This window comes from Pavona decussata, unplaced genomic scaffold (genome assembly GCF_977016875.1).
Source record: "Pavona decussata unplaced genomic scaffold, jaPavDecu1.1 SCAFFOLD_190, whole genome shotgun sequence".
Taxonomy (NCBI): domain Eukaryota; kingdom Metazoa; phylum Cnidaria; class Anthozoa; order Scleractinia; family Agariciidae; genus Pavona; species Pavona decussata.
Genome location: NW_028145599.1, coordinates 207,868 through 223,601, shown reverse-complemented (window position 1 = coordinate 223,601; position 15,734 = coordinate 207,868). Strand labels below are relative to the sequence as shown.

General features: G+C 37.7%; 1 protein-coding gene across 2 annotated transcripts; it reads left to right on the top strand.

Moving 5' to 3' along the window:
* Positions 1 to 3,157: 3,157 nt before the first annotated feature.
* On the top strand, positions 3,158 to 15,322 carry LOC146462180 (vesicular glutamate transporter 1-like). Of its 2 annotated transcripts, XM_085085839.1 has the most exons (12): positions 3,158 to 3,333; positions 3,421 to 3,536; positions 3,967 to 4,222; positions 5,196 to 5,229; positions 5,824 to 6,023; positions 6,099 to 6,186; positions 6,802 to 6,897; positions 7,843 to 7,976; positions 8,679 to 8,828; positions 9,625 to 9,757; positions 10,794 to 11,032; positions 14,018 to 15,322. In XM_085085839.1, exons 3-12 carry the CDS (start codon positions 3,968 to 3,970, stop codon positions 14,171 to 14,173), a joined length of 1,485 nt encoding a protein of 494 aa, XP_084941965.1. In that variant the 5' UTR covers positions 3,158 to 3,333; positions 3,421 to 3,536; position 3,967; the 3' UTR covers positions 14,174 to 15,322. The 2 variants fall into 2 exon arrangements, with proteins under 2 accessions (XP_084941965.1, XP_084941964.1); XM_085085838.1 differs by having other exon boundaries at positions 3,158 to 3,536.
* Positions 15,323 to 15,734: the final 412 nt, after the last annotated feature.

The following is a 15,734-nucleotide window of genomic DNA, read 5'->3' as shown; positions in this document are numbered from 1 at the left end:
GTTGAAAAATATTTCAAAAGTGAGCCCAACAAACGAGTGAAATATTTTTCAAAGTGAGCCCAACAAACGAGTGAAATATTTTTCAACACGAGAAAAAAAATTTCGTATCTCCAAGCGGCCATGTAATGTTCTGTTTATTATATAAACACCAATGAAATACTAAATCATTGGAAAAGGCGCGATTTATTATGTAACCATAGCAGCGGTGATCTTTTCACGTGTGAAGATACCATGGTTTCGTGCGAAAGCTCACCAGGTATTTCATTGGTGTTTATATAATAAATCCCTATCTTTTATCTTGCGTACAATCTTGTGTGTTGTGTTTATGTATTGCTGATAATAAGGTCCCTTCTATTAAAGGCGGTTTCGCTGGAGGCTTTTACTTTAATTATATTTATGGAAAAATTCACTGGAGTCACTGGCTTACCATGCTCGGATAATGTTTTAATTTCACTCTCCTTGCAATTGTCTCGTAGTAGCTTAGTGTTATTTTATTTCTTTGTTATTACTGAAAGATGGTTGTTAGTAGAACAAGTAACGGCATAAAGAGAATCGGCGTAACGGGGATTTTTTAGCTTTTTTTTGTTTCACTTATTTTCCGTCCTCACATATTTGTCCAAATAACTACCTCAAGCCCTTTCATGGAAAACAAAATACCAGAAAATACTTGTAATTCAAAACATCATGAAATATTATCTTGATTTGAAAGTGCCGACCCCGTAAACAATGAAAACAAATATATATATAAAAAAAATATTTTTTTTCATTCACACTATTCTCGTATGTACACAAATCCTCGTAGGAAGGTTTTGTTCCATTCGGGTGGAAAGCGATAAGTGACATTTTAAGGAAAAGAACGAAAAAAAAATGAAAAGAAAAGAAAAATATAATTGAAAAATGCCCGTTACGCCGCTACTCGTTTCACTAATAACCTTAAAAGAGGCCAGATAACCAGAGAATTATTTTGGAGTGTCTTTCTCTATTGTTTTACAGTGAAAGTGAAATTTTGCTGTTTTAGAGTTGAGGTATCAGGCTTTATACGCAGTAGTTTGGTTGAAGTTTAATTCTGTGAAATAAGATTTTCAATGATCATTTGTTACCTTAGTTCTTACCAGAAAGTTCTGATTCGGCAAAGCAACACCAAAACAGGTGAATTGGATTTTCCAGCTCGGTTTAGTTGGAAACTCATGGGTAGTTCTCTCTCAAACTGGTTTAAGTCAGAAATTCGTTCTTCAACAGTCTTCCGTGTAGGAGTTTATCGAAAGACGCTCAACTTATTTACGGAGAACACTCAATGTGGTCATCGTCCTCTTGGATGGACGAAGAAACAACAAAATTGTTTATGGTAAACCATTTTCTAAGGAGATGTTTAAAGCGTAGGTATACATATCCGACGGTGTCATTATATTCTGGATTTGTTAGAAAAGAAGGACAGAGCTGTTTTAAACAATCATTAAAATGCCAAATCATCCTTCGTCCCTATTTGTTACCCAGGGATAGGGAACCTTCGTATGAGCTAAGCTGCAAAAGTAGACCTTTGCAAGCTGTAGCCTGCGAGCAAGCTCTCTTGGGTCAGCTGCTCGCGCTATCCTCTTGCGGCTGACCTAAAAGGGATCTTGCTCGCAGGCTATTCCAGCTGTTAACAGTTCAAGTGAGCGCCTCGAATCCGAATTTAATTGCCGATTTATAGCCTTGGACAAGCAGAGTAAATTTAACTGCGGAGAACGCTGAATTTGGATTTCTAGCGGCCACTAACACTGTACTTAGTTCATCTTCTGCTATGTTAATTGACAACTCTTGGTTCAGTTTAAATTTTGAATCATCAGTCAAGCTCTGTCATGGGTTCAAAAGAAGTTCCAAGTGCACGTAAGCGTTACACGGCGAGAAAACATGAGTGAAAATAAAGTAACATGCCGGTAGATCAAAGATTTTCACGGGATGGAGCGTATCAAGCGTTTTCCGAGTTCTGGGTGTAGTTGGATACGTTAGACAATTTATTCGCAAGTTCTGAGGCAAGGACTAAATTCGCTTATGGATTCGAACCAAAATGAACAGGCACCACAACGATCATTTACACAAACTAGACCTGAAGCACCTCGCCAATGACAATGAGTACGAAGAGTTTCAGTACGGCTCGCAAAATAGCTTCGTTTTATGCTAATCTGGTTTACACTCGACTCGAAAGTGCAGACAAGATTGCTCGTAACACTGCTTTAACGAAAAAAAAAAACCCAGCCTACTGGGTAGCCTAAAGCTTTGACTCCAAGTGGAAACTCTCGGGAGACTGACTCCTTCGGATTCCACGCGAGAACCTCGCGAGACTAATTTTCTTGCATTTTACTGTTTAATAATAATTTATTTAATAATAATAATAATAATAATAAGAAGAAGAAGAAGAAGAAGAAGCAGAAGAAGAAGAAGAAAAAGAGAAGAGAAATAAAAGCTGATAATATAATAATAAGTGAGCTTCAAAAGCAGTACTCTTCTGGGAACGGCTCATATTCTGAGGAAGGTCCTAGTGACCTCTTTAGTACCTGAGGACCATGATTTGGCCCCGGTGCTAAAAGAAACAAACAAAAAAGCAAACAATCAATGATAAATTATGGTTTATTTTAAATGTAAGATTGCACTAGAGATGAAATACTTTATTTTTAAAAACATAATATAATAAAATGATTCCGGAAAAATTTGCAAACTCTTTGGCCACAGAGATCAACAACAATTAACGGTCTACTGGCTCCGTTATGTTTTTTGAAACAGTTCGAACAGCATTAAATAAGAGACACGTGATCAGAAACTAAGGAGGGCTTTCTTCAACTGAAATGGAGTGAAAATTATATGCAATTCTGTATTCTACTTAAACACTATATGGAAGGCCATGGAACTTATAATTAATATTTGTTTTACCTTTCATTTTCATTACGTCTCCTTCTCAAAAAAATTTCAGTTGATAGAAAAAATAAAATTGTAAATTTTAAAATCACAGATTGTCTTTGTCCCACAGCAATGACATGATGAACATTTCATCTTTCTCAGCATTTCGATCATTTGTTTTCTTTCAGATGTTTTGAATTTTTAGCTTTAATTTCGTTTCACTCTGAGAGGCCTTTTCATCCAATGATATTTTCTTTGGACTTTATTAATGTTAGTTTTTATTTTACTTCAAATTCTTGGAAATGATTTTTTTTCCGTGCTTTTCTCACTTTTCTCAACCTAAACTGCAAAGAACAATGAATAAAAGTTACTGGTGAGCCTCAATCCTGCTTTAAATCAACAGCAACCTGTTACCACCTGCCCAACAGCTGTACACATGGATGGACCAGCGTGGTGTATGTAAGTTACTAGAAGCTCAATCAGATCAACCAAGTCCTATGGCAAAGTCATTTAGTTAATTGAAGTCAAAACTTTAGTACTCTTTAGTTTGTTTCTAAAGGTTTGGTCAGTTATGCCAGATAACATCACCTGTCTGCCACCCGCTAACAAAGATCAATCTAATTCTGATATTACCGTAGACCAGAGAGAAAAGGAAATATAAGGTAAGCCCTTTTGTAGTTAAAAGTTTTTAAAAAAAAGTATTTGTTTATCTTATTAAGTGGTTTTAACATCATTTTCAATAAAATATGCTTGATATGTTAAGTTCAGACGAGGTTTGACTTTAAAAAATGGTGTAAAATGTCATCCTTAAATTGTTTTGATCCAGAATTTAGCTGAAACGTGCAATAAATGCCAACAAAGGCCAACACCAATGTAACCAAGGCTTCTTTGGAGACAACTCCTGTCGATCTGCCTGCTTAGGTTAATCTCGCCAAATAATATACTGACTTACAAAACCACGGGTGTGACTGTTTTCCACTTAAAAAGTCGACTTAAATGAAGGGGTGAAAAACGACCTGTTTATCAGTCCTTTGAAACATTAAGGGAGTCCGCAAGTGAGGCGTTGTGACTGTTACGGAATTAATATTTTAGGATGCATAAAGACCTCGATGACGTTGAAAAGCGCTCTTCAGTATCAGAAGAACGATGCTTGACAACCCCAGTGGAGATCGATCATCAAGAAAACAGCAGCGCACGGGTTATTGGAGTACCTAAGAGATACATCTTGCTATTGATGATCTTCATCGGCTTTGTTAATATCTATGCTATGAGAGTTAACCTCAACGTGGCTCTGGTGGCAATGGTCAACAATCAAACAATTACTAGACGAGGAGTTAAGATAATTAAGGTATTGTGACCATAATCTTTCTGTACGTTAGCGTGTAAGTTGTGTACTTTCTCAATCGAATCAATTTAAAAGAGCTTTTTCTAGAATTCTTGGAAGGCGTTTTGTTGCCCTCTCAGTATAAGACGTCATTCTTTGACTTGTGTTCAACCGCCCGCTCAAGCTTTCTTCTAATCGCAACAGAATAGTTTCACTGATTTGATAATGATGATAATAATGATGATAACTACGACAATGACGATGATGATGATGTTAATGATGATGATGATGATGATGATTATTATTATAATTATTATTATTATTATTATTATTATTATTATTATTATTATTATTATTATTATTATTATTATTATTATTAGTTCCAAGAATTATCTTTTTTGGTTCGCACGAAAACGGTGGAATCGATTCACTGTTTATTGTTTACACTATAGCGGAATTTTTGTTAAAACTACGATACGCCCCTTTTGATCTAGGTAGGTAGCTTTTTGTGAAAAGTTTGTACAGAGTTTCACTTTCAAATTGATTGTATTTTAGTCCTTGTAAAATGCGATGTATATTTCCTGGGCACGAATAAAGATTGTTGTTGTTGTTGTTTGTTGTTGATGTATGGCATTTTTCCCCAAATTGAAAAATGCACGGTTACCCCTTATTTTCTATTTTGAACACCAAGAGCACTTGCTAAGTTCTGCTTTCTCCGCATCGTTTTAAACCGTGCAAAATATATCTCTGTATTAGTAGGCACCACCCATAGGAAACCCCAAGCATCTCGAGATGCGCAGAACGTATGTGCAGTAACAAAAGTAGGCACCGTCCTTGATAAAGGAAATTGATTGTTCAGTTGCGAGAAAATATATTTCGTCTTCAATACTGTTTAATATGTTAACAATTCAGTGAGCTAAGCAGGGCTGCACAATGTCAAAAACACGATGATATAGCTATAGGTAACATTAACTAGCCCAGTTTTTGTCTTCCACAGCCAGCTGAATTTGACTGGAACTCTAAACTGCAAGGTAAGAAATTTTCGAGTAAAATGTATTGTCTCCAACCATTTTTGAATATCGACATTCAATCCGGACCTTTCCTATCAGTTAATAAAACCGAGTTTAATTAAGCAATACTATTGGACATACATAAACGAATCACGATAGATTTCAGTCACCCCATTTCCTTTGCTTGAAGGTTATCTTACTGTTTGCTTAGTTTTCTGCAAGAGAACGCGAAGTTCCTTGTTTCTTGGGGTACTCAGTAAATCAAACGTAATTCAGCCTGTGGCTGCAAGGTTTTTGATAAATAAACTATCTAATGTATCTATCTATCTAAAACGAGGATAAGGATAGCTGGATGCAGACGGCGGACTACGCGTTAACTTTTGTTTGGTTAAAAAAATTAGGATGCTGATACTGTTAAACGTATTGGTTAATTGTCACCTTCGAAGAAACATTTTGGCTATTTTTTATTTCAATTAATTTATATCTTATTATCAGTCACGCAGCGAAAACGTTATGGAATGTTTCTGCTGGTGTTTCTTGTTATGTTGTAAGCCCAGCAGCACAAGGTCCTGTCTATCTACTGATCTGATGTAACTGTCTTGAATGTTTCTTTAGGTCTCGTCCTTGGCTCGTTCTTTTACGGTTACTGGGTGTTACAGATTCCAGGAGCTTGGGTAGCACTTAAAATTGGTGGTACGCGTGTGTTTGGATATGGAGTTTTGTTGACCTCCCTGTTAGCAATTCTCACTCCAATAGCAGCCAGATATCACGTGATGGCCTTAATTGGTGTTCGAATTTTCCAGGGTTTATTTTTGGTAAGTTTCAATATTACTCAACCCGAAACTGGCACAGTTTTTCGATCTTTTAATATTCGTCTCCTTCGTTTACAGGGTGTTACATTTCCTTGTAATCACGCCATCTGGAGCAAGTGGGCCCCACCGCTGGAGCGGAGCAGTTTAATTACGATATCTATAGCAGGTTATGCATGTTTAACACTGACAGCTAAATAACAGCTAATAATAAAATTATTCTCAGCGGCCTCAGTCTGCATTCATAAGCGCTACACAACCGGTATGCCATATCGTCATCTTGTTAGTTGACTCTCTCTTTTTGTTGCTATTCTTTTCAAGCGTTGTTACTGGTTCATTTTCTCCGGAGCTTGTAAATTCCTCAGCCTTCCGGACTCGCTAATAGGTTAACTTAAGTTGCCTCTCTCCTCTTTGGGTACCAACATTTTCCGTTTTTTTTTTTTAAGTATTGAGACATTTATTATTCTTTTCATTTTCTCCCTTCTTCTGCCTTATTTCTTATTTTACTTCACCTGTCATCCATTACATTGTTTTGTGTTTGACTTATCTTGCAGTTGTTCCGCTCTGCTTTATTTTACCTCGTGGCTACTTGATTTGTATTTTTCTGTATTTGCTGCTTAGTTACGGTTATCGATCTTAATTTTCTCTTGTTTGACTAATTTAGCTAGACGGTGGTCGGGTGCAACCCTCTCTAACATTCCCCTTTGATCCAGCATCTAAAGTCATGGCTTCGTGTCTTGAAATTGGAATTTTTTTAATATTGTGACGATCTTTCTGTTTACAGGCTGCCCATTTGGAAATATAGTTGCCATTCCTCTAACAGGAGTGTTATCCAAATATGGATTCGATGGTGGATGGCCATCAGTGTTTTACTGTATAGGTAAACACCTTAATTTTAATGTCAAATTTAGTCGTCTCGTTACCATCTTCTACAAAGTAAATAAAACCTCTCTTTTCTGCTGCTTACCTGTTGTCTCCTTACAATCCAGATAAGGTATAAATAGCACAGCATTTTCTTCAGCTAGTTCCTAAAGAAGAGGAGAAAAGTGAGTAGACGATTTTTATGAGGGAACAGATCTGTTTGAAACATGATCAGATTCATATAATAAGACAAATTAGAAGAAGGGAGATTTAAAGCAGTTTTGCCGCCGTGTATATGTTACTGGATCATCATCTAAACTTGTGTATATTGAGAATCGATAGCTTCAGTCTTGGACAAGAAGTGATTAACTACCATTCTTTTAACAGAAGCAGGGTGTAGGGCTTTAAAACAAGAACGTTAGTCTAAAGACGTCCCTATATGAGAACCTTGTGATTATTTCCGCCCTCCAATTTTTTTTAACTACGTCTGGATTTTACCTGGCAGGAAGCACAAGAGTCCTTGATGATTTACTTGTTTGGTGGAAGTACAAGGACACAATAGGATACAACAAAGGATTAGTTCAGAAAATCATCCTTTTGAAGTTATTATATTTGGAGTTGTTCTCCTCATTTTGAAGTCTCGTTTTTCTCATTAAAGCGTCATTGCCGTGAAATATTTGTTTCACCTTCAAGCAAAAATCAAGTTATTAAACCTTTCCTTCGATTATAAAAAATGGATTCCAGCTTTCCGTCAGTCAGTTCTGATACAAATTACTAAAACTTGGATTTAAGAATCGATTTAGCTTTTTAGGTCATAAATTGTCTGTGCTCCTCTTGTACTCATGCTGGCTTTCGTTAATCAGAATTAGATTTAATGAATCAGGTGTTGTCTATGAATGCCATATCAGCGATACATTACACTTGTCATGCGATATACACTGATTTCTATTATTTAATATTTTAGGACTGTCCGGTATAGCATGGTATTGCGCTTGGGAGATGATTGTCCATGAATCACCCTCAACTCATCCTACAATATCGCATGCAGAGAAGGATTTCATTGAGACAAGTATCACAGGATCCAACGATAAAGCTGAAGTAAGCTTATTCCCCTCTTCCACAAAATACATCAAACTGGTAGCGTAAGATAATTCTGCATGCTTTGCACCAACGTGATGTCTTATGGCACACTAATGATGTTCCCTCAGGCTAAACATAACTTTTTAAAATTATAAAATTAAATGAACGATTATTCGCCGAAGTGGAGATAGATAATGGTGGATATTTGCCAAGCTAAGCTGAATCGGAGAGTTTGTAACGTAGCACTATTCACCGACACTTAGGTGAATAATTGTTTTAGTATCTATCAAACCAATGGATAGCCAGCCCCAATTATTCACTTTATTTCTAAGAAATTCGGGCGCGAACACCAGGACATTGGTGGGAGGTTAAAAGCAAATACTATCCGAGTTAGAGTAGTCAATCACAGCGCGCAATAAATACTATCCTGACTACTGGTTTAGTATATACTAGTAACATTATGTAACATTTACGGGAATCACTGTAGTCTGTAGGACTTGTGTCAAATACAGCTTAAGAGCAAACGGCCCCGAAAGTTGATGAACCCAATTTTAGTGAATTCAAGTTAAGTGTTAACTAAAAAAATGTTGGTGAAATGATTATCCTCGTATAATTGAGGGCAACAAAAGAATGTTCCATACAGACATCGTGTAAAGTATAAATTCTGGATACCAAATCCATTCAGTTGCTTAGCCTGGTACCATTTGATCTCCATTGCAGTTTGCCGCGCTTCCTTGGTCAGACATTTTGTCGTCATCTGCAGTGTGGGCTATCGTGTTTGGTCATTTTGGTGCATGTTGGGGATATTACACGTTATTTACAGGCATGCCGACATATTTTAAAGATGTTTTGGATTTTGACATTGAACAGGTAGATCTTAAATTATAAAGTGTATTGTTGCGAATGCTGTGAACATGAAGTTCTAGAGGATTTTAGGGGTTTCACAACAACTCAAATTAATACACAGTCGAACCCTCATGTGCAACCACCTCTCGTAAGCGATCACCTCCCATAAGTAACCACCTATCCAAAAAAAACAAAAGCCTATGGTTGGAACCTCTCGTAAGCGACCGCGACTACATTTTGTATTTAGCCTCTTGTAAGCGACCAATTGACACATGGTCTGATCTCCATATTCGCTGTATGTGCTACGCTACTCAGAGTTTATGAGGAACTTTTAGTGACAACCTAGCACTGCTCGTGTCAGACTAGGAAAATGTATGCAATAAATTCTCTCGGAACAAGTAGATGTGTCAGACCTGTTCCTGCAAGAGATCCTCTCTGGTTCTACTCTCCTAAGCGACCACCTCCCATAAGCAACCAGTACATCTTGGTGTTTTGGGTGGTCGTTTACGGGCGGTTCGACTGTACTTTCTAACTTCATTTTCACTTTCTACGAGTGCTATGCAGTGCGGCTTATATTAAATGATCCTGCGTATTCCTAACTTAAACTTAAACTCCTTAAAAAATAATCCTGCTTACTCGTATTAGGTAAAGAGTGCACATAACTCAAGTACTTGCTACACACACTCACATTAATAACTCTTGGTAAAATTCAAAACCAAATCTCACCAAATTTTATGACAATTAAGATTGCGTTTCAGACCTCCTCTATAAGGTAATGATTTCCTTTGATTTCTTTGAATGGAGTTTGTTTCATTTTCAGACTGGTTTCTTGGCAGCCTGTCCGTATTTGTTTAAAGCCATACTAGGTCCGTTAGGAGGGATGACAGCTGACATGCTTATAAGATACAAGATCTGTTCCATTGGTACAGTAAGAAAAGTATTCTACGCCGCAGGTAAGACAGAAACCTTTTAAACTTCTGTTTCAAAATTTGGCATGGTGTAATAAATGTACCCTGATTTTTAAAATGAACCTTTTGTTCACCGTGCTCGGCCAGCTTTAAAGTGAGTAAGAAGTAAAAAACAAAAACTCGGATACCTCTAACCTCGTAGTCTGAAATGTCAGCCGTCTCCTCCCCCTAATAACCTCGTTTCCAGGGTCATCTCTCTTCCTCCCTCGAGATTGGACCCTGGACGTGATTCCACATGACAAACTTCTTCCCAGTCGGGGTAGACTCGCTAAATTATTTGTTCGCAAGAGCCAAACAGAGATTTTCAAGCGGGCACGAAAGCAAGCAAAATGCGAGAATTTGGTGCAGTTTCGTGCGCTCTGAAAAAATCGTATATTAAATAGAATCTACATCTGCAAGGATAATTTGCAACGGGATAAACCCATCAACGCAAATATAAAATGTATGAATGGATGAATGAATGCCGTGCAATATGCTAACCTTCATACTTCTGAAAGAAATCACTGCAGCCGGATTTGAAAGAGGAGAGAGTTCGCGCTTGCCGCAGCTCAACAGGTAGGCTATTCCACAGCACCGAACCTCTATAACTAAAACTGTTTTTGACATGATTGGTTCGGGGTAGTGGAGTAGCTAGCTTGCCCGCGGAATCCCTAAGAGAATAATTAGAGAATTTCATTTCGAATTCATTAGTAAGAGGGTTTGTAGCTTTGAGACTCAGATTTTGCTTTGCATCCGAGAGACAAGAGCGGACGCAGATTTTTATGACAGGAGGGGAAAGGGGTGGGTGCGTAATCCATCCACACGATGATCATTTTGCGACAGTTTTTTAAGTGTTGAGTGAGAACACAGACCTTTTCGTTTTAAGAACGTAACATGACCAGTATATTCAGCACTGACTCAACGTCAGACAAATCAATGGACAGACAATAACGACGCTTGCAGTGTTCTAATTGCTGTTTAAGTTATGCTTAGCGAGGGATTAAATGTTCGTAAACAAGGTATACTTTGTTTGTACACTTAGGTTGTCTGCTAGCAGGAGTCTTTATCGTAGCAACAGGATATACACAACAGCGACAGACAACTGTAACATTCTTGGTGTTGGGTGTTGGATTCTCTGGCCTAAATGCTATTGGCTACGCTGTCAATCATTTAGATATCGCTCCACCATTCGCAGGCGTTCTTATGGGCCTCACGAATACCTTTGCATCAACGCCTGGATTTATAAGTCCGCAAATAACTGGGTTTGTCACGTCTAACAAGGTAAGCTAGAGTAAAGGCTAAATTTTTAGCTTAAAAGGTAACGTCACCTATTTTTGGGGGGTCACTTTGGATAGCTAAAACAACATGTTTGTACTGAAAGGAAGACTTAAAATAATGGTGCCGTTTTGTTTACAATTACCATATTACAATCAACTCCCTTTATTGCGGACACCCTCGGGACCACGAGTTAGTGTCCTTGACAGCGAGAGTCCGTAATAGCGGGAATTTATTTTTGCCGGGGATTTAGCAGCTGTCCGCAAGAGCGAGGTGTCCGCAAGGCGAGCTGACTGTAATGCACAGAAACGCTGTAAAGACGCTTACCAGTTGCCAGAACTGGCCGGCCAGGCTAACATCGGGGGCGGACCGTTCAAAACCTTTGTTAATTATGCGAGTTTTTCGAGTGACAGATTCAAAATGTGTTCATACTAAAGAGAGAAAACATCGTAGACCTTTTTTTACCAGGAGAGATAGCGACTGATTTCAAATTGGATGAAGCTCGGTAATTCTTAATAAGGAATTTGACAATTCATAACAATAATTGATAATTCAGATGAATAAATAGCATTGGACTAATAGGTGAGGACAAATGTAATTTCTGGCGATTGAGTCGCTTCGAATTAGCCTGAAATTAAATATTTCTGCGGCACGGGAGCAGCAGGCCGGGGGCCTGGGTCCTTTTAGTGTCGTTGCATCATGGGTTATGGCGTGTGAGTATTTAAGCTTGGGATTGCACGTGGGCAATCATTCTAGGCCGACACCACTCACTATAATTTCTTATTTTTGTTAATCGCCTCGTAGGATGGGCTGCAGAGCTTGGGCCTGGTTCCTACCGAGATTTCCTGTCATATTTTTTTCCCTACGGGGTTTTTTTCGGCAGGTTTTTTCTGGCCCCTGTCTAACCACTGTGTCTTGTTAGTGGTTGCCCAGCTCTCGTTATTTCCCTAGCTGTTATTGGAGGGATTTAGTGTTAGTTTTCCATGGTTTTTTTGTATTAGATTACTTCTTGTACTCTGGTGCTCGGCCAAAACACGCAAAATAAACCTATTGGTCTGTTGCGTGGTGAAGCTGAAATATTTGGTAAACCCGAGCTCGAGTCAGTGGGCAGAACTGAAGCAAGATAGAAAATATTCAAAACTTGTGCCAAGATGAGTAGCGCTAGCACCAAAAATAACGATGACGGGTGTAAATAGACTTAACGTGTTTCGTTTGTGTTTGTTCCTCTGGGAACAGCCCGGATATTTGAGGCGAGATTAAAACAAAACGGACTTAAAATTTTCAGGAAAGAAAAGTATTCAGGAAAAACCTTTCCTCTGCGACGACCGTCTGCCCATTGGCCTCCGGGAATGGTAAATCTGTACTTCTAAGAGGTTTGCAAATTTAGATATATGCACTTAAACGAGTTCAAGGCTCTAAAAGCAAAATCGATTGGCCGGTAAAATGAACTCTTCGTACAATCCCTACGCGTGCGGGGAGTGGTAGCCACAAACTTGAGCGTCAGCATAAAGGAGGGAAACAGTACTTTTGTTTCACAAGTGGGAACCAACGTGAAATAAACCCAAGATTTCAGCAACACAGCGCCTGAGTATGTCACTTGGCCGAAGCTTATCGAATGCTTAGAACGTCCCTTGCATGGATTATTTCACCCGTGGGAACCAGTCTTTAGCAAAAGTTTTGCTACATTATTTTGTTAAATTAAGTTAATGATCAAGGAACCGACACCATTCTCTTCTTAAAGAGAATGTCTTAGTTGTCTTAGTTGAAAGGAAACCGCTATTTATAAGGGAATGGTTTACCAAGGGTATCCATACGATCCAACAACTTTTTAACGAAAACGGTCAATATCTAACTTTTCAAGAATTTCAAGCTAAATATCATTGCAACACAAACTTTCTCCAGTTCTATCAAATCTTGAGTGCAATTCCTGTGCGTTTGAAGAACACAGCGCGAGTCCTAGGGCAAAACGTGATCCTCAATTACAGAGAAAACTGGGAATCTTTCTAACTGAGTGAAACTAGTCAAATCAATTTTAAAACGTATAGGGCAAGAAATTATTATCGCCTTCTTCTCGTTAAGAAACACCAATCACCTCACACTGGTCCAGAAAGATGGAAAGAGATATTTCAATAGACACAGAGAATTGGACAGATGCTTTTAAAATGGCTTCAAAAATATGCAAAGAAAATAAGTTTAAAGAATTTCAATTCAAATTCATTCATAGGATTGTCATCACAAAGAAAGAACTCTTTAGATATGGGATAAATACAGACAGTGACTGCATTTACTGTAGTGAGCCAGACTCCATAAATCACACTTTTGTAGACTGCGAATTTACAAAAACCTTCACAGACAAAGTCATTAATTGGTTTAATACTCAGAATGTTTCCAACTTTCAACCAGATACAAAGGAAATGCTTTTCGCTACCTTTAAGCACCCAACATACATGAAGCTAGTGAGAAAATTCAATTACACCCTCCTCTTCATGAAATTCTGTGTAAGTAAACTAAAGAACAGTTTACTCGTACTAAATGAATTTATCACTAGAATCAATTATAAATACAAAGTTGAAAATTTGTAATTTAACATCGAAAAAATACTAGGAACATGATTATGCTCCTCATAAACTTTACAGACAAGTTTTCTTTATTGTATTAAATTAAGATCAGAAATCACTCCTACTACCCCATCCCCATACTATTAATCTTTTTTGTTTGTTTGTTTTGTTTTGCTTTTTGTTTTATTCAGAATTAATTATTTTATTTTATTCATTTTCCTAATTTATGTAACACCTGGTGTAAATAAGCAATGTATATTGTAATATCGGAGGCCATAGCAGAGTATTTTGTCATTGTAATTTGTAATTTGAGATACGTGTAATTTTTTAAAGATGTGTACTTTAAATAAAAATAAAAAATAAAAAAAAAATTGTTAAATTTTTATAGTTTGGGGTTAACCTTTTAGCACTAAAAATGTCCCTTTAATTTTAGAAACAAGAAGAATGGCGGATAGTGTTCTGGATCACCATGATCGTTTATGTCATCGCCGTAATTTTCTACACTTGGCTGGCCTCGGGAGAGCGGCAGCCATGGGCATCGCCAAAAACACAGGAAGTTACTGTCGATGAAGAAGAAAAAGACGCCTAGCAGCGCTGGACTATAGCTATACTCTGTTAATTTAAATGGTACACTTCTACATTAAAACGACACCTGGACGATACTATATGCGGTATCAGTTACACACTTCTCAGAGTCGTTGCTTTCAGAACGTTACAGTAGCTACAGAAGGAAAAGGAAATCTGCTTGTTGAATCGAACTTTTGGTCCCAGATATTTGTCAAAATTAAATTTTTATTTTTCTATTTTTTTATATTATTGTACGCATTATTACTATCTTGACATCATAGACACTGTTTAGACAATTGTGGACATTGCATTGTAAAGTTTTAAACAGAAAAATAAGGCGGATAAATAGAATGTAAAGATTCTGATATAAGATACATATAACATATATTGCACATAATTCATGACAACTTATCTTTCCCTATCAATATTCCACTTTCGCTGACTCGTACATTTGCCGATATCAAAAGAACATTTACACCACAGTCAACTTTCATTGTAACGGGCAACCTTGGGACCACGATATGGTGACCGAAAAAAATATATAGAATGCACTTTTTTCTTCACTATAAACTAGGCTTTTTGGTCCTTACTAGTCTTTAGTTTGGGCACATTTTAAGTCCGTATGACGAGAATTGATTGTGATAGCATGTGCTTTTCTGAAGTCCTGATAAAGATGATCAGCATATATTAATTTCTAGATCAATAGAGGTAAATAGAAAACTCTGTTAAGTTAAACAGCGCTTCTTGGAAGCAACCTGGGCCAGTTCTGAGATGAGATCACATCTATTTTTCTCCCAGTACCCTTTCAAAATAAATTACGAGCAGGTGGCCAGTACCCTGAATATCTGAATAGCACGGCAAACAACGGTTTTTAAGTAAACGAACCCTGAAATGAAAGCGGGAAGACTAGGGCGCTTTCAATTTAGCCACAATTTCCGGTTCAACCGGTTAAAATGCAAACGAAACGCGCGGGAAACTCTCCGGAACAAATTAACGACCTTCTAAGGTACTACACCTTTTCTATTCTAATCAGATGGAACGGAAACTGCTGTTCTATTTGCACAAAATTTACAGGTCCATTTTGTTGGCTTGTGTCCTATCAAGTAAGTTTTTGTAATTTACTAATCAGATGACGCGTTTGCAACTGAAAAGGAGCTTTTCGCCTGGATAATTAGCCTTTCCATTAGGAATTAAAAGCCGAAACTTTTAGCCAAATGGAGAGCGCCCTAGTACCAGCTTTAACTGAGCGAGTTGACACAACACAGCTGCAGGACAATTCATTGCGCCAAACTGTCTCTACTTGGAGTTAAAGTGCCCCTAACCCTTCAATTTGTTTTCTTTTGGTAGATTTCCATATCATTCAAGAACTCATTTTCGAAAAAATTTTTGAGAAATATTGAATCCTTTTTTTTTCACGAGCGCTAGAAGTGAAGGCAGTCTTGTCGATATTTTCACCTATCGTTCGCATTAGTCCCCCACTCGGCCAAATGTGGAGCGTGACGTAAGAAAAGGACATCGTGCAAAAATATCCGAAGATTCGCGGTAATGCTTCAATTGTAAAGAGAGAAAATGGTTTAAAAATG

Coding starts and splice junctions, on each gene's coding strand:
- LOC146462180 (XM_085085839.1), top strand. CDS start 3,968: ATGCATAAAGACCTCGATGACGTTGAAAAGCGCTCTTCAGTATCAGAA. Junction 7,977..8,678: donor GATCCAACGATAAAGCTGAA/GTAAGCTTATTC, acceptor TCTCCATTGCAG/TTTGCCGCGCTTCCTTGGTC. Junction 9,758..10,793: donor AAAAGTATTCTACGCCGCAG/GTAAGACAGAAA, acceptor TTGTACACTTAG/GTTGTCTGCTAGCAGGAGTC.